At 57.9% G+C, this 24,271-nt stretch overlaps 2 protein-coding genes across 3 annotated transcripts; both read left to right on the top strand.

Moving 5' to 3' along the window:
* The first annotated feature begins 636 nt into the window (after positions 1 to 636).
* On the top strand, positions 637 to 2,645 carry TMEM86B (transmembrane protein 86B). The gene is made up of 3 exons (XM_081505524.1): positions 637 to 761; positions 1,026 to 1,278; positions 1,892 to 2,645. The coding sequence occupies exons 1-3, from the start codon at positions 711 to 713 to the stop codon at positions 2,272 to 2,274; spliced, it is 687 nt and encodes a 228-aa protein (XP_081361650.1). The 5' UTR covers positions 637 to 710; the 3' UTR covers positions 2,275 to 2,645.
* Positions 1,661 to 24,072, top strand: PTPRH (protein tyrosine phosphatase receptor type H). Of its 2 annotated transcripts, XM_081505507.1 has the most exons (20): positions 1,661 to 1,687; positions 5,972 to 6,559; positions 6,685 to 6,795; positions 7,620 to 7,653; positions 8,264 to 8,524; positions 9,112 to 9,372; positions 9,956 to 10,216; positions 10,802 to 11,062; positions 11,907 to 12,206; positions 12,544 to 12,816; positions 15,486 to 15,564; positions 15,678 to 15,725; positions 20,610 to 20,700; positions 21,089 to 21,179; positions 21,373 to 21,449; positions 21,539 to 21,673; positions 21,995 to 22,117; positions 22,272 to 22,432; positions 23,233 to 23,368; positions 23,465 to 24,072. In XM_081505507.1, the coding sequence occupies exons 3-20, from the start codon at positions 6,745 to 6,747 to the stop codon at positions 23,588 to 23,590; spliced, it is 2,769 nt and encodes a 922-aa protein (XP_081361633.1). In that variant the 5' UTR covers positions 1,661 to 1,687; positions 5,972 to 6,559; positions 6,685 to 6,744; the 3' UTR covers positions 23,591 to 24,072. The 2 variants fall into 2 exon arrangements, with proteins under 2 accessions (XP_081361633.1, XP_081361634.1); XM_081505508.1 differs by lacking the exon at positions 1,661 to 1,687 and having other exon boundaries at positions 5,969 to 6,795.
* The last annotated feature ends 199 nt before the right edge of the window (positions 24,073 to 24,271 follow it).

The raw sequence follows: 24,271 nt of genomic DNA, 5'->3' as shown, positions 1-24,271 counted from the left end.
GCTCCTTGGTCCCTGCCGGCCCCTTCTCAGCCCCGTCACCCGCATGCCCAGAGCCCCTTTCCCCTTGGTGAAGCAGGGGGAGTTGGGGATTGGGGGCAGTCAACCAAGCCAGACGAAGTGCCGGGGGTCCGTGGCTCCAGCGGAGACCGGCTGTGCTGTGCGCTGTGGCAGGCTGGCTGCAGGGAGCCGTCCCTGGAGCTGCCTGTGGGCTAGCGCACTGCCCAGTGTTGCTGTCCGCTGGGCAGGCCTTTCCAGAGGGAGCAGCAGGGTGGGGCAGGGCGGGGGCGGGGCGGGCTCCTGAGGGAAGGTCAGCCCCGGGGCCGCGAGGGGAGGGGTCGGCGCTGGCCTGTCCCCGGGCTTTGGCATCCCCCGCCCTTCTCCCCTTCTCCCCTTGCTCATGGAAGAGAGGCCCTTGGAGTTCTGCATCCTCTTCCCTCTGAGGCGGGAGGGCGTAGCGGCCAGGCTCCCTAGGCAAGGAGGAAGCCGGAGGCAGGGGCCTTGGAGAGTGAGAGACCCTGGGGTTCCACCGACGCAGTATCAGTGGTGCCAGGCAGGACTGTCCCAGGGCGGGGCAGCATTTCCCTGAGCCTCTTATCAGTCCCAGAGTCCACAGGACGCTCCTGAGTTAACGTGTAACCACACGCCATCCCCACCACCCTCAAAGCCGGCGGTGCCCACGTGCAGCCCACTGTGGGGGGCCGCAGGCCGACATGGACGCCCGGAAGGAGGGGCTGCCCCAGAAACCTCGCTTCTCAGCTCAAGTGAGAGCCGCCTAGTGGGGGACCTGGCCTGGGCTCCTGGGAACCCAAGTGACCCAGAAGAATCTGGAGGGTGGGGGCAGGTTCTGTGAGCCTGGACGTCCTGGTAGCTGTGCGGCTGCTCCCCTCTCTGGACAACATGGCTGGGGTCCCGGGCAGGGGTGGGCCTGACCCCCAGGGGCCCGGAGGGCTCTAGAGGGGGGCTGGTCCCGGGGGCTGGGGGCTGGGCTGTGTTGCTGCCACTCAGAAGCCCCCTTACCTCCAAAGCATCCACAGCCGCGCGTGGGCCTGGGGCTGCTCCCGTTCTTCTTCGCCTGTGCTGTCTACCTGCTCGTCCAGAACTCTGCGGACCAGCCGTCCTGGGTCAGTGCCCTGCTCAAGAGCCTGCCTGTCCTCTACCTGGCAGGGTTCCTGGGGACCGCGCACCCTGGCGGGGGCTACCGCTCCCTCCTGCAGGGGGCCCTGCTGTGCTCGGCCGTGGGTGACGCCTGCCTCATCTGGCCTGAGGCCTTCCTCCACGGTGAGAGTGGGTGATGGGATGTATTGCCTTGTCCCTTTTGGATGCCCCCCAGCAGGTGGAGGGTGGGATACGGAGGCGGGGAGAGACTCCCCAACAGAACGCCGTGGGGAGCCCACGGCCATGAGGAGACGCACTCAGACCCTGGTCCCTGCTGAGTGCCTTCCACGTGGTCGCGGGCGGCGTTCCCCGAGGCCGCGTGAGTGCGCAGGGCTCACTGTCTTGAGCACGCTGGCAGAGGCCAGCCTCACCGGGAAGGTAACGCCTGAAACGGGATGCAGGTACCAGCCAGGAGCCCCTGCAGGCAGAGGGCTGGCAAGTGCAGGAGCCGGGGTGCGTGCAGCCACCAGGGCCCACGCAAGCTGTGGTGTCCCGTCTGCGGGTGGTTCGGAGCAGAGCCGCATGGAACGCAGTACGTGCGTTAGGCAGTTTGGGAACCAACAGCCAGAAGAAGGGACGGCGAGGAGGCCACCCTGGTAGACGGGGCGGTAAGGCCAGGGTGGGAGCTGGCGCCGGGGGTCCGCCCTCTCCCTCAGGCCCCAAGGGCAGCAGGGTGAAGCCGGGGAGCAGCAGGCTTTACCAGGCGCCACCCCCCCCACCCCGGTGTCTCCTGCAGGCATGGCTGCCTTCGGCCTGGCCCACCTGCTCTACCTCCGGGCCTTTGGCCTCACGCCCCTGAAGCCTGGCCTCCTGCTGCCAAACCTCCTGGTTTCGGTCCTGTACTTGGGGCTCCTGCTTCCTCACCTCCCGCCCCACCTGGTCCAGCCCCTGCTGGCTTATTCCATAGTCCTCGTCGCCATGCTGTGGCGGGCCCTGGCCCAGGGCGGGAGTGCCCGCTGGGGTGCCCTGCTGTTCATGCTTTCCGACACCGTGCTGGCCTGGAACACCTTCGCCCACCGTGTGCCCCACGGCCACCTGCTGGTCATGACCACCTACTACCCCGCCCAGATGCTCATCACCCTGTCGGCCTTCCAGAACCCCAGGCTCAAGTCCCACTGACTCGGGGCTGCCGTGGGCAGACGTCCTCCCTCTCTCCTCCTGCAAGGACCTGCACACACACCCCCTCCGCCACCCAGACCTGTGAGGCCAGAGAAACAGCCTTGGGGGTGAGATCCAGGCCCCCAGACTCCTGTCTGCCAGTGCCGGTTCATCTGGAGACTCAACCGTTCTTAGAGTTCCGAGTCCACCGCCGAGTTCCCAGTGCCTTCCCTGCGTTCTGATTTCCAGGCCCTCAGCCAGACCCACGCTGGGTGCCCCCCAGCCCCTGGCCTACTTCTCTGACTCCAAATGCTCTCCGCGTGTCCTGGCCCCTTCCCGGTGGTCCTGATCTATTTTTCTGTTGCCTAGAGTAAAGTGGGCTTTGAAATGGCTACATCACCATTCATTTGGGGAGGGGTGATCACAATAACAGCAAATGAGTCATTTCCCCCCCCCACACACACACAGAATTTACCATTTTAACCACTTTGTAGCCCATGATTCGGTGACGGTGCATTCGCAGAGTTGTGCTTTGAACACCTGCTGCAAGCCCTCCCTTGGAAACACGTATTTGTGTGTACAACGCAGTGATGTTAACTGTGCCCACGGCAGGCTGCCCGTGGCCCAGTCCTCGTGCCCAGGACTTGGAGGGGCGTGGAGTAACCCCCCTCCCCAGGGCCCTCTGATGGCAGCAGGGATTCATTGTGTCTGTCGTCCAGATGAGGACGTTACCGAGCTGAGGTCAATAGGAGGCTGGCTGATGGGTTAGTTTCCTATGGCTGCTGTCAGAAATTACCATAAGCTGGGTGACTTAACGGAAGTTAAACCTCACAGTTCTAGAGGCCCCAAGTCCAAATCCATGGTGTCAGGAGGGGTGCCTTCCCTCCAGGGCATGCTTGGGGGAAAGTCCTTCCTACCCCTCCCAGCTCCTGACAGCCCAGCCATGCTTTGTGCGGTATTCTCCCTCCACGAGGCTGTCCTCTCCTGAGGACACCAGTAGTTGGATTTAGGGCCCACCCTAAGTTCAGGGCGATCTCATCCTGAGATCCTTAACTTGATGACACTTCCAAAGACCCTGTTCCTAAGCAACATCACATCCATAAAGACCCGGGCTTGGGCACATCTCTGTGGGGAGCACAGTTCAGCTGACTGCAGTCACACCCAGCATCAGGAAGGAGAAGGTTGAGGAGATGAGGAAACTTAGAGGGGGCTTGGAGGAGGGGGTAGGTAACAACACTGTGGGAACAGAGTACTGAAGAAGAAAGAACCCAGGTGTGGCCCTCGTCTTGGCTGTGACCTTGGCAGCCCTCTGCCCTTTGAGCCTCAGGTCCTGCACGTGAGGACAGAAAACAGAACGGCTCTCCAAACCCTGCTGTTTCTGCAGCCATGGTGTGCCTTTAGGGACTCTTATGGCAGAGAGGGGACTTCTACAACCATGATGTGCTTTTAGGGACTCTTATAGCAGAGAGGAGACTTCTACAGCTATATGATATGCTTTAATCATAGGGACTCATAGCAGAGAGGGGACAGGGACTTCTACACCCGTGTTGTGCTTTTAGGGACTCTCATGGCAGGAGACTGCCAAATCCAAGATGTGCTTTTAAGGACCCCCCCCCAGAACCCACCCTTTGTTTTTAGTCCCTGCCCCACCTACAGGCCAGGATCCCCCACTCACCATAGAGAACCGCCTCAGGCCAGACGAGGCAGGTGTTCTGACTGGGGCAGGTGCCTGCTCTTCACAATCTCAGATGGCACATTGGCCGAGGTGCCTTCCTTCAGCTGCACACCCACTTGGTGGTCATGGACCACCTCCTACGCTGCCCATCACTGTCAGCCATTGAGAGTGGGAAGCTCATGACAGAGTAACTGCAGGGCAAATAAAGTGAGCACCCTCTCCCCTCCTAAAGGGCCCCCAGAACAAACTCCCACCCAGGGAGAAGTGCTAAGGAGCAATATTTCCAGCCTCCATCTGTCTGAATCCCATGTTCTGTTTTTTGAAACTGAGATATGGGTGACGTATAACTGTGTACCTTTAAGGCACACTAGCGTTGATTTGATACATCGATATGTCACAGTATGAGCACCCCGGGAGTGTTAGCTAACACCTCTTGAGTCATTACATAACTACTGTTTATTGTGGTGGGACCGATTAAGATCTAGTCTCTTAGCAGCCTTGTAATTTATAATACAGCATTGTTGTCTGTGGTCACTCTGCTGTGACCATGATCTGTTTGAAGGCATTCATATCCAATTTCTGAAAGAAAATGTTATGATGGCAGCTTTATTGGGATACTCTCAGGCTTCCCTGGTGGCTCAGACTCTAAAGAATCTGCCTCCAGTGCTGGAGACCTGGGTTTGATCCCTGGGTCAGGAAGATCCCCTGGAGAAGGAAATGGCGACCCCCTCCAGTACTCTTGCCTGGAGAATCCCATGGACAGAGGAGCCTGGAGGGTGGGCTACAGTCCATGGGGTCGCAAAAGAGTCGGACACGACTGAGTGACTAACACTTTCACTTTCTTCATCTACCACCCAAAGCTCACTCAAAACTGTAGCTGTAGTTTTTCGTGTATTCACAAGAGTTTTCAGCTAGCAATCTTAGAGCATTTTTAGCACCCCAAAAAGAGAGCCCATGCCTTAAACTAATCACCCATCCCCTCCAGCCCATGGCAGCCACTAGCTTGTTTTTAGTCACTCAGTCGTGTCTGACTCTCTGTGACCACAAGAACTGTAGCCCGCCAGACTCCTCTGTCCATGGGATTCTCCAGGCAAGAGTACTGAAGTGGGTTGCCATTTCCTTCTGCAGGGGATCTTCCTGACTCAGGGGTCGAACTCACGTCTCCTGCATTGGTAGATGGATTCTTTATTGCTGAGCCACTAGGGAAACCCAACCACTAGCTTGCAGGATCTTAGTTCCTTGAGCAGAGATTGAACCCTGGGCCTTGGTAGTGAGAGCACAGAGTCCTAACCACAGGACTGCCTGGGAATTCCCCATAATTCGTCTTTAAATGTTGGTATTTCCAGTGATATGGGTTTTCGGGTTTTTTTCTTTTTCTAAACTGAAGAATAGTTGCTTTACAACCTATTAATTTCTACTGTACAGCAAAGTGATTCAGTTTTTATGTGTGTATATATATATATATGAATATGTGCTGTTCTCTACTAAGTCGCTTCAGTTGTATCCAACTCTTTGCAACCCCATGGACGAGCCTGCCAGGCTCCTCTGCCCATGGGATTCTCCAGGTAGGACCTTGTTTATCCTTCAGTGTTTCATGATGAAACAATCACGACTGCACACAATCCCAGCATAGGGCTTGCTCCTCACACCCACGAAGCAAAATCTCCCGACACCAGCTGGGCGTCCTGCAAGTCAGCTCAGTTCTGACACTATCCCACAGGTTTGAGGACTCAGCCCTACAAAACTGACCCCCCGTGCCCCCCACCCGCACTTCAGATGCCAGTCACAAGCCCTGGTTGTTGCCTGTGCTCCTGACCAACTGGCTATAAGTCAGAAGTTCCCAAAACCCCCTCCTCGGGTTGGATTAATTTGCTAGAGCAGGTCACAGAATGCAGAGAAACGTGCTTTCTGCATCACTGGTTTCTTTTAGGACGTCACTCCAGAACAGAAGGGAGAGCAGCGCAGGGCAGTAAGTGGGGAAGGAGCCCCGGGCTTCCGTGCCCTGCCCAGGGAGCCTTCCTCACCAGCTCTCTTCACTTCCAGACCATAAATGAGATCACAGCAGCTTGTGTGTGCAGATCATCAGTAAGGCAACGAAAATAACCCTGAAAACCCCTTCTGGACACCGGCGGTCTAGGGACGAACCCACAGTAAGTGTGGCTGCAGTTTTATCGAATGGCTTCAAAGGGCTGGACGCTGTTCCAAGACTTGATGCAAACTCCTACGCCTACAACATATTTGCAAGGGATTGTGCCCATTTCTGTCGGTTTGGAATCTGAGCCACTTCGAACTGAAGCCACATGCTCAGGGGCCCAGGTAGAACGGTGGCACATGGGTCTGCAAATAGGGACGGTCTGAGGGCAGTCGGAGCTCGCAGGGGCAGGGAAGGCAGAGCCCAAAGGCAGGACAGGCGATGAGACGCCGGCCTGGCACTTAACCGTCCACTTGAGGGGTGGGCATCTTTCCCTCCCGGAGCGGCCCCCTCGCCGCCATCCCGCCCTGCACACCTCAGACCTGCGCCATGCCTTCACCCAGCCGCGGGGAGCGGTGCCTTAACCTCGGGGCAGAAAGTGAGGCGCGGTGAGGGCTGGAGGGGATACCTCGAGGCCAGGAGGAGCCCAGTGTCCAGAGGTGAGGACCGAGGCTGTGGGGCGGGGCGGGCCTCAGGCTACAAGGCTCCACTTCCTCCTCCTCCCTTCCTGCCCTGACCTGTGGCCTCACTTCGGACTGGGAAAGGGAAATTCTTGCGTTTAAAGTCCAGCAGGTGGAAGGTCCCGGGGCTGGGACACCTGGGTCCCTCGGCAGTGTCGGGAGATATGACCGGGGCCGGCGGGGGCCTCAGGGCCTGGGGGAGCCTGCTGCTGCTGGTGAGTGCCCCCAGACCCCAGGGTCCGAGGGGGAAGGATGCTGGGGTCCCAGAACTCTGGTCCCTCGGGGGGGCGGGGCTGACAGGTCCCTGGAAAAGGAAACAGGCTTCTGGCTTGGGGGAGGTTCCTAGGGAGGCTCACACCTGGTCTGTGTAAGCCTGCTGTGTCTGCTGCGGAAGTAAACGTTGGTTATTGGCAAGACTCAGGTATTTTACAAAGAGAAGGGATTCAGGCCCAGCCCCTCCTCCCTCAGACCCGGGGGTCCGGACCGCCGGCCCCTCCTCCCTCAGACCCGGGTGTCCGGACCCCACACCTCATCCCTCAGACCCGGGGGTCCAGACCCCCGGCCCTCCTCCTTCAGACCCTGCCCCTCCTCCCTCAGACCCAGGGGTCCAGACCCCAGCCTCCTGCCTCAGATTGGGTGACAGTTTCCTGGTTCACAGCCTCAGTCTCTTCCTTCATTCCCAGTCTGTTGATCCCTGCCCTTAATCTTCCAAGGCCATATTTTTCAGGAAGTGAAACCATTCAGTTTATCTCAGCACCTTATGCTTAAAGCCAACTCCATCTCATGGGTCCCTGGAGTCCCACCCCTATCTCACCACCCCGCCCCCCCACACACACACACCCAGAGCAGACGGAAGGTCCTGTGGTGACCTTTGTCAGGGCCCAGCCTTGGGGAGGAGGTGTGGTGCCATGTTCCTGCCCTCCCAGAGCACTGACTCACAGGGGCCAGGGGGACTCAGGGAGGGCCATTGGCTGGCCGTCTCACCTGGGGTGAACCGAGGTGAGCCCGTGTCTGATTCTCCCCTCTGGGCTGTCTCCAGGGCCTGTGCAGCTGGACAGGGGCCAGGGCGGCTGGTGAGTGACCCCTGCCTGAGTTCACAGTCCACACAAAGCCACCACACCTCAACGCCTATGAGCTTTGTGGCGGGGTTGGGTGGGGTGTCTCTATGGAGGACAAAGTGGCCATGGCAGGTGCCCACGGGAATGGTCATTTCTGGACACGGGCAGGAGCTGCGGGTGGTAGAAGGGACAGGACTGACCGACTCCCCTGCTCGCACCAGGCCCTCCTTCCCAGTCCTCAGCCTCCAGCCCCTGCTGGGACCCTGGCTGTGGAGGCCTGGACCACCATCGCTGCAGAAAGTCTACCAGAAAGCGCCGCTCTAGATCCTTGTCACTCAAGTGTGGTCTGTGGGCAGCGGCAGCGGCCCCCGAGAGCTGGCTGTGTGTTCAGAGCCTCCGTCCCACCCCGGGCCCCTGAGTCAGAGCCCGACTGTAACGAGATCCCCAGGGATGCGTGTGCATGCGGAGGCTCAGGAGGCGCTGATCCGGACCGTGTGCCCGCATGTATCTACTGGGCCCGTCACTGAGGCAGGCCTGGGAGCTCACCCTGAGGGTCAGACACGCCCAGCAACTGTCCCCTCCCCTGCTCCCCTGCTCACCCAGGTCCTTCTTCCTAACTTCTCAGCCTCCAGCCCCGTCAGCAACCTGACTGTGGAGACTCAGACCAACAGCTCCATCACCCTGAGCTGGGAGGCGCCTGGAGATTCCGACCGTCAGAACTACTGGGTCCGGTGGACTGGTGGCTCTAATGCAAATGGGTCTCAAAACACAACAAATACCAGTGTCACAGTGGAAGGACTTGAAGCCGGGACCTTGTACAGATTCTCTGTGTGTGCAGTGAAGGATGAAGTCAGCAGCTCCTGCGTGTCTCTCAATGCCAGCACGGGTGAGAGGCAGCCGCCATTCATATTATTGTTTGTTTTTTCTTAATGGGAGGTGACAGACCAGCGGTGAATCGCTGACAGGAGAGCGTGGCACACTCCCTCGCCCAGGGTCCCTTTGGGCCACAATGAGCAGGCGATGAAGAAGGACTATCCATGGGGCTCTGAACTGAGATCAGTCAGGGTTCTCAGCTAAAGACTACAGACCGCAATACTAGGGAGAATCTCCCTTAGCAACCAGGGATGTGTGGGGCAGAAGCACATTACCTGAGCTCTGGGGTGGGGGGTTAGGTACTGTGGAATGTGGATACGCTGACCCTCTGACCCTATTTCTCCTAGTTCGCAACAGTGTCAGAGACTTGAGTTTGGAGGCTCAGACCATGAGCTCCACCACCCTGACGTGGACAGCCATGCACACTCAGTGTGCACGCTGAAGCTTGGGAGACACTAGTCTAGGCCACGTGCCCTGCATGTCCTGGGCCAGTAGTTGGGGATGCCTGGGAGGGAGCTCACCCTGAGGGTCAGAGACGCCCAAGACCGTCCCCTCCCCTACTCCCCTGCTCACTCCCTGTCCTTTATCCTAACTTCTCAGCCCCCAACCCCATCAGCAACCTGACTGTGGAGACTCAGACCAACAGCTCCATCACCCTGAGCTGGGAGGCACCTGAAGGCCCTGAACCTGAGAGCTACTGGGTCCGGTGGACTGGTGGCTCTAATGCAACTGGGTCTCAAAGCACAACAAATACCAATGTCACAGTGGAAGGACTTGAAGCCGGGACCTTGTACAGATTCTCTGTGTGTGCAGTGAAGGATGAAGTCAGCAGCTCCTGCGTGTCTCTCGGTGCCAGCACGGGTGAGAGGCAGCCGCCATTCATATTATTGTTTGTTTTTTCTTAATGGGAGGTGACAGACCAGCAGTGAATCGCTGACAGGAGAGCGTGGCACACTCCCTCGCCCAGGGTCCCTTTGGGCCATAATGAGCAGGCGATGAAGAAGGACTATCCATGGGGCTCTGAGTTGGGATCAGTCAGGGTTCTCAGCTAAAGACTACAGACCGCAATACTAGGGAGAATCTCCCTTAGCAACCAGGGATGTGTGGGGCAGAAGCACATTACCTGAGCTCTGGGGTGGGGGGCTAGGTACTGTGGAATGTGGATACACTGACCCTCTGACCCTTTTTCTCCTAGTTCCCAACAGTGTCAGAGACTTGAATTTGGAGGCTCAGACCATGAGCTCCACCACCCTGACGTGGACAGCCATGCACACTCAGTGTGCACGCTGAAGCTTGGGAGACACTAGTCTAGGCCACGTGCCCTGCATGTCCTGGGCCAGTAGTTGGGGATGCCTGGGAGCTCACCCTGAGGGTCAGAGACGCCCAAGACCGTCCCCTCCCCTACTCCCCTGCTCACTCCCTGTCCTTTATCCTAACTTCTCAGCCCCCAACCCCATCAGCAACCTGACTGTGGAGACTCAGACCAACAGCTCCATCACCCTGAGCTGGGAGGCACCTGAAGGCCCTGAACCTGAGAGCTACTGGGTCCGGTGGACTGGTGGCGCTAATGCAACTGGGTCTCAAAGCACAGCAAATACCAGTGTCACAGTGGAAGGACTTGAAGCCGGGACCTTGTACAGATTCTCTGTGTGTGCAGTGAAGGATGAAGTCAGCAGCTCCTGCGTGTCTCTCGGTGCCAGCACGGGTGAGAGGCAGCCGCCATTCATATTGTTGTTTGTGTGTTTTTTAATGGGAGGTGACAGACCAGCGGTGAATCGCTGACAGGAGAGCGTGGCACACTCCCTCACCCAGGGTCCCTTTGGGCCACAATGAGCAGGCGATGAAGAAGGACTATCCATGGGGCTCTGAGTTGGGATCAGTCAGGGTTCTCAGCTAAAGACTACAGACCGCAATACTAGGGAGAATCTCCCTTAGCAACCAGGGATGTGTGGGGCAGAAGCACATTACCTGAGCTCTGGGGTGGGGGGTTAGGTACTGTGGAATGTGGATACGCTGACCCTCTGACCCTATTTCTCCTAGTTCGCAACAGTGTCAGAGACTTGAGTTTGGAGGCTCAGACCATGAGCTCCACCACCCTGACGTGGACAGCCATGCACACTCAGTGTGCACGCTGAAGCTTGGGAGACACTAGTCTAGGCCACGTGCCCTGCATGTCCTGGGCCAGTAGTTGGGGATGCCTGGGAGCTCACCCTGAGGGTCAGAGACGCCCAGTGACCGTCCCCTCCCCTACTCCCCTGCTCACTCCCTGTCCTTTATCCTAACTTCTCAGCCCCCAACCCCATCAGCAACCTGACTGTGGAGACTCAGACCAACAGCTCCATCACCCTGAGCTGGGAGGCACCTGAAGGCCCTGAACCTGAGAGCTACTGGGTCCGGTGGACTGGTGGCTCTAATGCAACTGAGTCTCAAAGCACAACAAATACCAATGTCACAGTGGAAGGACTTGAAGCCGGGACCTTGTACGAATTCTCTGTGTGTGCAGTGAAGGATGAAGTCAGCAGCTCCTGCGTGTCTCTCGGTGCCAGCACGGGTGAGAGGCAGCCGCCATTCATATTGTTGTTTTTTGTTTTAATGGGAGGTGACAGACGGTGGTGCAGAGTTGACAGGAGAGTGTGGCACGCTCCCTCGCCTAGGGTCCCTTTGGGCCACAGTGAGCAGGCGATGAAGAAAGACTACGTGCCCCACAACGAGAAGCCAGCACAGGCAGCAGCCTGCACACCACGGTGAAGACCCAGACCCCACTCACTGCAAATAGGGGAAGCCTGCTCGCAGCCACGGAGACCCAGCACAACCACAACGATTAGTTAATTTGTTAATTACAGCGGTGCTAGTGGTGAAGAATCCACCTGCCAGTGCAGGATACACAGGAGACGTGGGTTCGATCCCTGGGTCGGGAAGATCCCGTGGAGAAGGAAATGGCACCCCACTCCAGTATTCTTGCCTGAGAAATCCCATGGACAGAGGAGCCTGGTGGGCTACAGTCCATGGGGTCACAGAGTCAGACACGACTGAGCACACACGTGAGACACACACACACACCAGAAAGACCAGAGTCAACAGCTCCACCTGGAAAGTTGATATGTCCGGAAGTGAGAAGGTTCTGTCCCTTGGGCAGCTTGTGACAGACTGTGTAGGGGCTGGCGATGGGTGGGACCCAGGGCTGTAGACCCCAGACAGAGGGCCTGAGCCATCCCAGTCCCTCCACCCGTGGCCACTTTTCTGTGGCCCACACTCCTTAGCACGTAGACCCTTCCCCATGCCTGGGTACTTCCGCTTTGCTCTGAGGCAGAGGAGACTGGGGCACCACGGGTGTGGGGCGGAGGGGAGGGGTCCTTGGGGATCCAGCTCCTTCAGCCTCTATCCTCACTTCTCAGCTCCCAGCGAGGTTACGGGCCTGCAGAAGCAAAATCAGACCAACAGCTCCATCACCCTGCGGTGGGAGGCCCCTGCAGACCCACGGCCCCAGTTCTATGTATACTGGGTCCAGTGGGCCAGCGGAGGACATCCCCAGAGGGAGCGAGATCCCCAAGGACACCAGGACAGCCAGACGGACAGGACCAGCGGGACTCGCTATACAGTGGAGGCGCTGGTGCCCGGGACTCAGTACCACTTCAACGTGTGGGCTGAGAGCAACGGTGTACACGGTTGCACACAAAGCCTCAATGCGTCCACAGGTGAGATGGGGCTCCCTTTAACCTGGTAGGGGGCTTAGGTCGGGCCTGGGGGCAGTGCAAGGTGAGCGGACTCCAAATCCCATCAGGCCATGGGCTCATGATGTCATGTGTTCCAGTGACATGTATGGTCAAATGGCTCATGGGAGTTGTAGTCTGTAGAGACCTGTGGCCTATCCATGTGTGGACAACAGAGAATGAGGGGTGAAGAGGTATTCTGGTTTGGGGGAAGGAAAGGACGCGCTGGTTCTCAGAGAACTGGCCTGACTGGTGGGGAGCGGGGCAGTCAGAAGTCCCCTCGGATGGAGCCTCCTGACTCCTCTCGTCCTCCTGCACACAGCCCCAGATCCTGCCAGCATCACCTCCTGTGTCATCACCTCAGGGGGCCTCGAGGTCATCCTGGCCTGGTCCTGCCCCCAGGGAGGCTACGAGGCCTTTGAACTGGAGGTCGAGGGGCAGCTGGGCCCCCAAAACAGCTCCTCCTGCAGGGATGCCGTGAAGGTGTCAGTACTCAGGCCGGCTCAGTCCTGCTCAGCCACCGTCACGACAGTCTGGGATGAAATGAGGGCCCCGTCTGCCTCGGTGGCCTGCCACGCGGAGAGCGGGCGCGCAGGTGAATGGAGCCCCGGGGACAGGGGACTGGCGACTGGCGACCTTCTCCCCAGGCCCCCTTCAGGCCCTGCTCTGAGGCAGGCCTGCCCGCCTGGGGGTGCTCTTTGATGCATTTTGTTTCCTGCTTTCTTTAAAACAGCTCTGTTGAGATGTGGTTCCTATAACATACAACAGTTCACCCACTGAAAGGGTACAACCCAATGGCTGCGGGCATATTCGCAGTATTTGCAGCCATCGTTGCCATCCGTTTTAGAACGTTTCCATCATTCCATAAAGAAAAGAAAAGTTGTCCCCTTAAGCACTGTTGCTGTTCAGTCGCTCAGTCGTGTCCAACTCTTTGTGACCCCATGAACCGCAGCACGCCAGGCCTCCCTGTCCATCACCAACTCCCAGAGTCCACCCAAACCCATGTCCATTGAGCCAGTGATGCCATCCAACCATCTCATCCTCTGCCGCCCCCTTCTCCTCCTGCCCTCAGTCTTTCCCAGCATCAGGGTCTTTTCCAGTGAGTGGGCTCTTCGCGTCAGGGGACCAAAGTACTGGAGCCTCAGCTTCAGCATCAGTGCTTCCAGTGAATACTTGGGGTTGAACTTCCTTTAGCATGGACTGGTTTGCTCTCCTTGCTGTTCACAGGACTCTCAAGAGTCTCCTTTAAGCCTGTTACCCCCTGACTTCCCCAGCCCCCCACCATCACCCCCGAATTCCCTGGCCTCCCACCGTCCCCCACCATCACCCCTGACTTCCCCGGTCCCCCCACCATCACCCCCGACTTCCCCCATCCCCCACCATCACCCCCAACTTCCCCCATCCCCCACCATCATCCTGACTTCCCCAGCCCCCCACCATCACCCCTGACTTCCCCGGCCCCCCACCATCACCCCCGACTTCCCCCATCCCCCACCATCACCCCCAACTTCCCCGGCCCCCCACCATCACCCCCGACTTCCCCCATCCCCCACCATCACCCCCAACTTCCCCCATCCCCCACCATCACCCTGACTTCCCCAGCCCCCCACCATCACCCCCGACTTCCCCGGCCCCCCACCATCACCCCCGACTTCCCCCATCCCCCACCATCACCCCCGACTTCCCCGGCCCCCCACCATCACCCCCGACTTCCCCCATCCCCCACCATCACCCCCGACTTCCCCGGCCCCCCACCGTCACCCCCGACTTCCCCGGCCCCCCACCGTCACCCCCGACTTCCCCGGCCCCCCACCGTCACCCCCGACTTCCCCGGCCCCCCACCGTCACCCCCGACTTCCCCGGCCCCCCACCGTCACCCCCGACTTCCCCGGCCCCCCACCGTCACCCCTGACTTCTCCATCCCCTCACCGTCACCCCCTGACTTCCCCGGCCCCCCCACCGTCACCCCCGACTTCCCCGGCCCCCCACCGTCACCCCCGACTTCCCCGGCCCCCCACCGTCACCCCCGACTTCCCCGGCCCCCCACCGTCACCCCCGACTTCCCCGGCCCTCCACCGTCACCCCCGAATTCCCCGGCCCCCCACCGTCACCCCCGACTTCCCCGGCCCGCCACCGTCACCCCCGAATTCCCCGGCCCCCCACCACCCCCCACCATCACCCCCAACTCTCCCGGCCCCCCACCATCACCCCCGAATTCCCCGGCCCCCCACCGCCCCCCACCATCACCCCCAACTTCCCCGGCCCGCCACCATCACCCCCGAATTCCCCGGCCCCCCACCGTCCCCCACCATCACCCCTGACTTCCCCGGCCCCCCACCATCACCCCCGACTTCTCCATCCCCCCACTGTCACCCCCTGACTTCCCTGGGCCCCCACCATCCCCCTCGACTTCCCCGGCCCCCCACCATCACCCCCGACTTCCCCGGCCCCCCACCATCACCCCCGACTTCCCCGGCCCCCCACCATCACCTCCTAACTTCCCTGGTCCCCAGCCATCACCCCCTGACTTCCCAGTCCTCCACCAACCAGCTGTTGACGATCTCTAATCTACACCTTCTCTCTAGATTTGCCTCTTCTGGATCTTTCCTAGAAATACAGTCACACCGTATGTGGTCCCTTGTGACCGGTTTCTCTCACTTAGTGTAATGTTTTTAAGGCTCATTCGCTGTTCGAATGTGTATCAGTGCTTTGTTGCTTTTTAGAAATGAATTAGTTTACTTATCTTTGGCTGTGCTGGGTCTTGGTTGCCGCAAGGGCTTTTCTCCAGCTGTGGGGGTGGGGGCTGCTCTCTAGTTGGGGTGCACCGGTTTCTCGCCACGGTGGCGTCTCTTGGTGCAGGGCACAGGCTCTGGGGCATGTGGGCTCAGGAGTTGCAGCTCCCGGGCTCTGGAGCGCAGGCTCAGTAGTGGTGGCGCACGGGCTTAGTTGCTGCGAGGCCTGTGGAATCTTCCCAGACCAGGGATCGAACCTGTGTCCCCTGCACTGGCAGGCGGATTCTTACCACGGAGCCACCAGGGAAGCCCCCGAGAAACTGATGACTTTTGATCAGCAACTCGGGAACTAAGAGGCTGTGGGTCAAGGTTCTGTCGGTGGGCAGTGGGGGGGCGTCCTCCTCTCCCTCCTCTGCCCTCGAGTCTACCCCGAGGGCCTCTGATCTCAGTCCAGGTGAGGACAGAGGACGGGGACTCGGGACGGCAGGAACGCAGCCCCAGGCTCTAACAACTCCCACCCCGCCTTCCCCAGGGGTCGTCGCTGGAGCCGTGGTCGGGGTCCTCCTGTTACTTGTCCTGGTAGGCCTGCTGGTCTTCTTCCTGAAGAGGAGGTGAGACTCCGCTCAGGGCTCACAGGGCACCTGGAGGGGGGCCCAGGGGACAGACGGGGACCCCTGGTCCAGCCTCATTCCCCGAGCCTTTCCTCCCCTTGTCCTTTTCCCAGGCGTAGGAAGAGCGAGAAGAAAGCAGCACCCAGGGATCTGGAGATCAGGTGAGCAGGTCTGAGGAGCACTCCACAGACGCGCTGTCAGGTCAGATCCAGTTGGCCACCGGACAGGTCAGAGGGCAGAACTCGGGAATCCACCCGCACACGCCTCGATGGTCCCGCCACCCCCTGTGGCAGGGACTCCCTGTTCATACGTCCAACAGCACATCCACCGAACCCCTGTTAAGTGTCAGGCACTGTTGCAGGAAACAGTGACGGGACAAAGATTCCTGCCCTCGTGGAGCTTACGTTCTAGCACAAGGACTTCCCTGCTGGTCCGGGGGTTGGAACTCCAGGCTTCCACCGCAGGGCACACGGGTTAGACCCCTGGTCGGTGACCTAAGATCCTTCAAGCCTCGAGGCACAGCCACAAGCCAACACAGGAGCACACAGAAAGCAGAACCGGATGCTGAAGGAGACAAATAAAGCAAGAGGTGGGGCCAAGAAGAGTAGGGGGGTATTTTACACAGGGTGTCCAGGAGAAGCCTCACTAAGCAGATGACTAAGAGAAAGGCATTTGAGGACAGACCTGAAGCAAATGAGGGGGGCGCCCTGTGCCCACCTGGGGAAAAGGCATTCCAGGCGGAGGCCCCGAGGCAGTCGCCCTCTTGGGGTGCTGGGAGAACGAGGCGTGTCTCTGAGGCTGAGCAGAGTGTGGGTTAAGGAGGCAGGCAGGAAGCGAGGCTGGAGAGGTACCAGGTGGGGTCAGATGAGAGTGAAGACTTGGCGTTTTATCAGGAGATCGGAGTGTTTGGAAGGTTTTGAGTAGAACCATGATAGTTAAGAAGCAAAGGCAAAAAGCAGGGAAGCAGCAAGATGTGTTTAATAATGCAGACGTCGTTAAGTCTCAGAGCAGGAAATGGTTAGAGGGAATCAGATTAAAGATGTCATGTGAGTGTTTAAACAGCAGATCTAGTTAAAGATTGGATGTATCGGTGTGGAACTCAGAGAGGGCTCAAGAGGGACCCCAGGAAGGCTGGAATTGCCATGAGTTGAGGCGGAATGTCTATGGTGGGGGCAGATTTGGGGGAAAACTGTCAGGAGCTCAGTGGTGGACACACTTGAGTTTGAAATGCTTGCTGGATGTGCGGGTAAAGACGAAGATGAACAAGCCATTGGATAAAGTCCTGCAGTGCAGGAGAACGTTTGTGCAAATGTCTTCATCACTCTGGGTCAATCGTCGTTAAATCTCTATGTTAGAACGGTCCCCAGGGATTAACAGAGGAGAGTCAGGGCAAGGAGTTAAGGAAAGTTGGGAGACCAGCTGTCAGGTTGTTGTTCAGTTGCTCAGTGGAGTCCGACTCTCACCCCGTGGACTGTAGCACGCCAGGCTCCCCTGTCCTTCACTATATCCAGGAGTTTACTCAAACTCATGTCCATCGAGTTGATGATGCCATCCAAACATCCCATCTTCTGCCACCCTCTTCTCCTCCTGCCTTCAGTCTTTCTCAGCATCACGGTCTTTTCCAATGAGTCAGTTCTTCACATCAGGTGGCCAAAGTATTGGAGCTTCAGCATCAGTCCTTCCAGTGAATATTCAGGGTTGATTTCCTTTAGGATGGATTGGTTGGATCGCCTTGCTGTCCATGGGACTCGTGGGCACAAAAAGAAAGAGGGAATGGCCACCAGAGGTGGGTGCCTGAGGAGGAGTAAATACAGGTGTGGGGGACAATGGTGCCCAGTTTCTCCTTCACTGTAGAATCTGTCCTGGCCAGCATCTCGCCCCCATCACCCTCTGACCTCTCCCCTCCCTACCCTGTGTCCATTATATGGCACCTGCGACAAATCACTGCACCCACTGGATTACAAGTCTGGTCCCACCTATATGTCGAGCACTTTGCCATCCTCAACCTCACTGTGCATGTTTGCATGTCCCAGCGACCACCCTCGGGGACTCACAGGTGGAGATTCCTGGAGGCTGGTGGGAGACAGGTCTGAAGCTCAGGACGGGGAGAAGTAGGGACTGGAGATTTAGAAACCGCAGACGAAGGTGAAGCTACAGAAGTGGTCAAACCCCATGAGAATCATGTGTCCGGTGAGAAAGGGGGACTCGAGGATGGACTCCCACGAATGCCCCTGTTTTAGGATGGATGCAGGGCGAGGGGCCCACTGAGGAGGAGGAGCAGCAGCGGCCACAGAGGCCAGTGATGGTGCCAACCAGGACAGGGTGCTCAGAAGAGGGTGGATCTGGAAAAAAGCCGAGTGCCGTCAGTGGAGCACTGACTCGAAGGATGGCCCGAGAGGTGGCCTTTGGAACTGGAGATAAGGAGGCAATTAAGATAGGGGACTTTGAAAACAGTCCTTGTTCTCCTGGAGTCGCAGTGCAGACTCCAGGCCACGGTGAAGGGTGGCAAGGAAGCAGAGAAAACCAGCCTGCCTGAGAAGACTGAATGCAAAGGGGCGTTTTCATCCATCTCGTTGTTTAGGTGTGATGAGGCCACTGAATCCGGAGACAGACACCGTTCAGAGGCAGTTTACTACACTCACAGATCCCAGCGAGGGGTTACACATTACACCGGGCAGGGCCATGCAGACACACACCCAGGGTCAGCTGGGAGGCGGGGGGTGCGGGGGGACACCTGAGGAAGAGGCTGTATCCTGGTTTTTATGGGGAAAAGTGGGCAATGCAAGTCAAACAGCTTCAACTGGAATGACCTCCGTGGACCCTGAGGGCTGTTCCCTGTTCCAGGTGGAGATCTGAGCAGACAGCCCAGAGTGTGTGATCCTGAAAGGGGAGGTGGTGAGGCTGTGCAATTTAATCAGCGTATCAAGGAGAACTGGGGAACTCCCCGGCGTCCAATTCACTGCCAGGGCCAGGTTCAGTCCCTGGTCGAGCATCTCCTGCAGGCCACACAGCTCGGCCAAATGAATAAATAAAAATGAAAAGTGTAAAAATAAACCAAAAACCAATTACATTTAAAAAAAAACCAAGAAAAAACAAAACGAGAACTGAACTGGTGAGCCTCCAGCCAGGGACTCAAAACTGAGTCTGGACCAACTGTATTTATAGCACTGCAGTACAAGGGGAGCAGGGAAAAGACCTGGAGCTGGAGCCACACAAGGTCGAAGGATGCTTTTTTTTTTTGTCTGTGCTGGGTGTTAGTTGCCCTGCAGGCTTTTCTCCAGTCGCAGAGCTCAGGCTTCTCATTGCGATGACTTCTCTTGTTGCATAGCACCAGGGATCAAACCTGTGTCCCCAGCATTGGCAGGCGGATTCTTTACCACTGAGCCACCAGGGAAGCCCCAGAGGATTACTTTTTTCAGTATGAAAGTGACAGTAGCATGTTCATACACAAACGGGAAGAGGGAAGAACCATGGAGGGCCACAGGGAATTAGGGCCTAGAGATGGGCAGTGGCCCTAAAGGGCAGAAGGAACACCTCTCCCTCTTTTTGAGTCAAAACAAATCCCAAGGGACTTCCCTGGTGGCCCAGGGGTTAAGACTCCGTGCTCCAAATTCAGGGGGCCTGGGTTCGATCCCTGGTCGGGGAACTTGATACCACATGTCACAACTAAGACCCAGCATAGCCAAAACACAAACAAATTTTGATAGTGGTAAAAAGACAGATAACCTATAATTCACCACTGCAAACTGTTTTTAGGTGTCCAGTTCAGTGGCATTAAGTCCATTCACATTGTTGTGCAACCAGCACCATCATCTATCCATAGAACTATTAAAGAAAAAAACGAAACATGGCTTTTTTTATTTAGGCCAAGTTGCATGACTTGTGGGATCTCAGTTCCCCAGTCGGGGATCAAACTGGCGCTCTCGGCAGTGAAAGCCTGGAGTCCTAACCACTGGACTGCCGGGGGAATTCCCTATAGAACTGTCTTCACCTGGCAAAAATGAAACTCTCTATGCAGTAAACACTAACTCCCCATTTCCCCTATCTCCCCAGCCCCTGAAACCCCCTTCTACTTTCTGGTTGCATGAGTTTGATGACTAGCTGCCTCATATAGGTGGAATCGTATTTGTCCTCTTGTGACCGGCTCATTTCACCCAGCATCAGGCCCTCATGTTCATCCATGTTGTCTTATGGGTCAGAATTTCCTTCCTTCTTAAGAGGAATAATATTCCACTGTATAGACAGACCACATCTTCTTGATCCATTCATCTATCAATGGACATTTAGTTTGCTTTCACTTTTTAGCTACTGTGAATAATGCAGCTATGAACATGGGTGTACAAATATCTGAGACATTGCTTTCAATTCTTTTCGGTGTATACCTGTGGATGGATTTGATGAATGAGGAACAAAATCCCTAATTTGAAAAGATGTCTGCACCTCCCATGTTCATAGCAGCAGTATCCGCCATAACCAAGATATGGTAACAACCTAGATGTCCATCAGTGGATGAATGAACAAAGAATATGTAACATACATAGACGATGGAATATTACTGAGCCATAAAAAAGGAATGAAATGATGCCATTTGTGACACCATGGATGGACCTTTAGGGCATTATGCTAAGTGAGATTAGTCAGAGAAGGACAAATACTGTATGATATCACTTACATGTGGAATCTTAAAAATGGTGGAGGGAATTCCCTGGCAGTCCAGGGATTAGGACTCAGTGCTTTTACTGCCAGAGACTTGGGTTCAGCTCATAGTCGGGGAACTAAGACCCTGCAAGCTTTGTGGCATGGTCAAAACAAAATTTTTCTCTTTTAATTAAACCTCAGACTCATAGATACAGAAAACACATTGGTGGGTGCCAGAGACAGAGGGTGACCTGGGTGAAGGAGGATAAAAGGTCCAAACTTCCAATTATAAGATAAGTAAGTCCTGGGAAGGTAAAAAGAAAAAAAAGAAAAGCAAAATCCTTTCCTTTTATCCCAAGAACATGAGGTTAAAGGCGGTTCAACGACTCACCCCTCTCCCCCCACAGGTTCCCAGGGGACATCCTGGCAGAAGACTTTGCCGAGCACGTCTGGAGAAACGAGAGGGACAGCAACTATGGCTTCGCCGGGGAGTACCAGGTGGGGTGAACTGGGCCCCGCGCGCCCACCAGGCCCTCCTGCCCCTGCGGGGCTGAGCAGAAGCAGGCATGCCCACCTGGGTGGCTCACACAGAAATCCCCAGGAACGGTTGTCCACCTTTCTGACTCTTACACTGGTGTTGGGTAGCCGGGTCCCTCCTAAAGCAACGACCCCTCCTCTCCCGCCTGCCCCCACCCGGGCCCCCTTCCTCCCAGTAGTCTCAGATCCCGCCCCCCCCAGGACGGTACCCACACACGTCCTACTTCTGTGGGTGCTGCAGAACTCCGGGTGCAAGGGGTGAGGGGGGTGGTGCCACGGGGCTGGCCCCGGGTGGGGGCGGGCCGAGGAAATCCAGCGCCCGTGCACCCTCCCCTTCCTCCGCCCCCAGCAACTGGCCCTGGAGGACCACGGCCAGTCCCAGACGGTGGCCTCAGCCCCGGAGAACAGCGCCAAGAACCGCTACAGGAACGTGTTGCCCTGTGAGTCTTGAGCCTCCGCCGTTCTCGCCCACGACGTCGTCAACACCCTCGTCCCTTGGTCCCCTCGAGAGACAAAGCTCCTGCCCCCGTGAGCGGGGAGCCCCACGGCCAGCTCCTCTCCCAGCCCCCTGTGTCCGCCCGCCCCCGCCTCCCCCGCTCCCTCCGCGTCGCTAACACCTGCATCTCCCCTCAGACGACTGGGCCCGAGTGCCCCTGCGGCCCCTGCTCGGACAGCCGGGCTCCGAGTACATCAACGCCAGCTTCATCCCCGTAAGCCTGGGATCAGCCTGGACTCGGGAGCCTCGGAAGTTAAGGGCCGGGGCCAGGGGGGACTTGAACCGCCTGCCTCCCTCCACCAGGGTCTCTGGAGCCCCCGGGAGTTCATTGCGGCCCAGGGCCCCCTGCCGCAGACCGTGGGTGATTTCTGGCGCCTGGTGTGGGAACAGCAGAGCCACACCCTGGTCATGCTGACCAACTGCGTGGAGTCCGGCCGGGTGAGGGGAGCCCCGGGCCCCGGGGCGGGGGGCGCCGCCCTCCAGGCTCCAGCCTGTGATCCTGCCCCAGACACGGGGCCCGGGGTGGACCCCGACCCAACCTCGGGGGTTCCCGCCACGACCCCACCCCTCCCGCCTCCCCCAGTCCACACACTGGTCCTCCTGTGGGGTGAAGCTGGTCTCGAAGACCGGAGGAAGGAGGAATCTTCCTGGCTAGGGTGGCTCTCCACTCGGTTCCCCGGGCAGAGCCACCCGTGGGGGTGCCCCGGGGGAGGTTCTCCGCAGCCTCCTGTACCCTGACCCACCCCAGTCTCCCCCCAGGTGAAGTGTGAGCATTACTGGCCTCTGGACGCCCAGCCCTGCACGCACGGGCACCTGCAGGTGACCCTGGTAGGTGAGGAGGTGAAGGAGAACTGGACAGTCCGAATCCTGAAGCTCCGCCATGTAAGCCCCGCCCCCCCCAGTTCCTCCCCCGTGTGGCCCCTCCCCAGAGCTCCCCGGGAAGTCTGCTCCCACCAAGGACCTCCGTGTGCCCCAGCAATGCCCCACCCATCAGAAACCGGCCCCGGACTGAGCTCCCCTCAACCCCTGCCTCTAGGTGCAACAGCAGAAGACTTTGCCCGTGCGTCAGTTTCACTACGTGACCTGGCCAGACCACGGCGTGCCTCACTCCCCAGACCCCTTGCTGGCCTTCTGGAGGATGCTCCGGCAGTGGCTGGACCAGACGGTGGGGGGCGGTCCTCCGATCGTGCACTGCAGGTGAGGAGGGGCCGGACCCCCGCCCTGCGCCTCAGAATCTGGCCCCTCGGGTCCTTAGGGGATTTGTGGAGGAGGTGAAGGCAGGAGGTGAAGGGGTGGTGGTGCAGGTTGAGAATGAGGATGAAGATGAAAGGATGGGAAAGAAGGGAAAAGAAGTAAAGGAGGAGGCCTGGGTGGGGAGGAGCGGGTGAAGAACAAGAGGGCGAAACGGCCAGAGGTCTTAAGAAACGCTTAAAACACCTCCTTGGGAAAGTTCCCTGGTGGTGCAGTGGTTAGGACACGGTGCTTTCACTGCCAAGAGCCTGGGTTCATTCCCTAGTGGGGGAGCCAAGACCCCACAAGTCTCACGGCTTGGCAAAAATAATAATAATAATAATAATTTGATAAAAAATAAAAATGGTTCATTTTATGTTTAAAGAAAAATGACTCGCTTGGGAGCTCATCTTCTCTGTATGAACCCCAGCTCGTCACTTACTAGCTGAGTGTCCCGGGACAATGGACTACACCTCACTCAGCCACATTGCCACCTCTGTATAATGGACATGCTCAGCTGACAGTTCCTACTTCTGAGGGGTGGCAGAAGTGCACAGAGGACAGAAGGCACCCTGCCCGGGGCCTCGCAGATAGAACTGTGCGCAGTCATTAGTTATACTTCCTACTTAAGCAACCCCCACTTACACCGTAGCCTCCAGAATAGCCCCGCTAAGCACCCTGACCCCTGGGTGCTCCAGAGACAGAGTCCTCCAGTCAGCAGAGGCTCCCGGCGCCCCGGGGCCTGACGCCTCCTTGTCCCTGCCTAGCGCTGGTGTGGGCCGAACGGGCACCCTCATTGCCCTGGATGTGCTGCTGCGGCAGCTGGAGCTCGAGGGTCTCGTGGGGCCCTTTGGCTACGTGAAGAAGATGCGGGAGAGCCGCCCACTGATGGTGCAGACCGAGGTGAGGGGGATCCCCGGGCCAGGATGGGTGGGCGGGCGGGGAGAGTGGCCCGAGGCTCAGGAGGGCGCCCCCTGCCCCGCCCTGCTCTGTCCCCAGGCCCAGTACGTGTTCCTGCACCAGTGCATCCTTCGGTTTCTGCAGCAGTCAGCCGCAATGCGGGCTGAGAGGCGGGCCACCTATGAGAACTTGCTGATGGAGAATATAGCTGCTACAGAGGCCTAAGCTCTGGGAGGGCTGAGACCCCCGCCCTTCTAGACGCAGACTCTGCACCCCTGCTCCAGCCCAGATGCCTGGGGCCCTGGGACAGCGGAGGACTGGGGTCCCAGACTCCCGGGCCCTGAAGGAAGAGAGCGGATGGCAGCCTAGACTCCTACTTCCCGGAGACGGGGGAAGCCCAGACCCTGGATTTCCAGTTCCTTGAAGGAGAGGGATGGGGTCCAGGATTGTCTTGGTTTTTTTGTTTGTTTGAGGGAGGAGGAGGAGGTTGGGTCTCAACGAAACAAGCTGAATCCTGAAGAAGAAAGGAAGTAATGAGGCTCCAGAATTCTGGCCACCTGAGGAACAAGGGCGGGCAGGGACCTGCCCACCTTTTACTCCAGAAACCAAATCAGTCTTCAAGAATCTGAGGTTTCCCCTTACCCTGCCGCCTGTACGTATTTTTTTGTTTTATTCCCATAACTTATTAAATCACTATTTTCCCCAGAGACACTCGTCCCCACAGTGGATTTCTGGGTCTGGAAATAATATTGGGGTGGGTTCCTGATGTATAGTTACTGAGGCAAATGTCCCAGGAAGGTAGCTAGAGGGATTCACAGTTGGCACCTGAAAAATGGGTTTGGACAGTTGAGTCTCTCCGAGAAGGCCCAGGGTGTGGGCAGCGTAGGCTCTGGGCCCTGAGCTAGG

Source organism: Giraffa tippelskirchi, chromosome 7 (genome assembly GCF_054371585.1).
Source record: "Giraffa tippelskirchi isolate mGirTip1 chromosome 7, T2T-mGirTip1v1.2.pri, whole genome shotgun sequence".
NCBI classification, from domain to species: domain Eukaryota; kingdom Metazoa; phylum Chordata; class Mammalia; order Artiodactyla; family Giraffidae; genus Giraffa; species Giraffa tippelskirchi.
This window is presented reverse-complemented; position numbering and strand designations above follow the sequence as displayed.

Bases quoted from the DNA above. Each gene is read 5' to 3' on its own strand.
- TMEM86B (XM_081505524.1), top strand. From the start codon at position 711: ATGGACGCCCGGAAGGAGGGGCTGCCCCAGAAACCTCGCTTCTCAGCT. The intron at 762-1,025 runs GTGAGAGCCGCC...TTACCTCCAAAG, and splicing joins AACCTCGCTTCTCAGCTCAA to CATCCACAGCCGCGCGTGGG. The intron at 1,279-1,891 runs GTGAGAGTGGGT...TGTCTCCTGCAG, and splicing joins GCCTGAGGCCTTCCTCCACG to GCATGGCTGCCTTCGGCCTG.
- PTPRH (XM_081505507.1), top strand. From the start codon at position 6,745: ATGACCGGGGCCGGCGGGGGCCTCAGGGCCTGGGGGAGCCTGCTGCTG. The intron at 15,565-15,677 runs GTGAGACTCCGC...TCCTTTTCCCAG, and splicing joins GTCTTCTTCCTGAAGAGGAG to GCGTAGGAAGAGCGAGAAGA. The intron at 15,726-20,609 runs GTGAGCAGGTCT...CTCCCCCCACAG, and splicing joins CCCAGGGATCTGGAGATCAG to GTTCCCAGGGGACATCCTGG.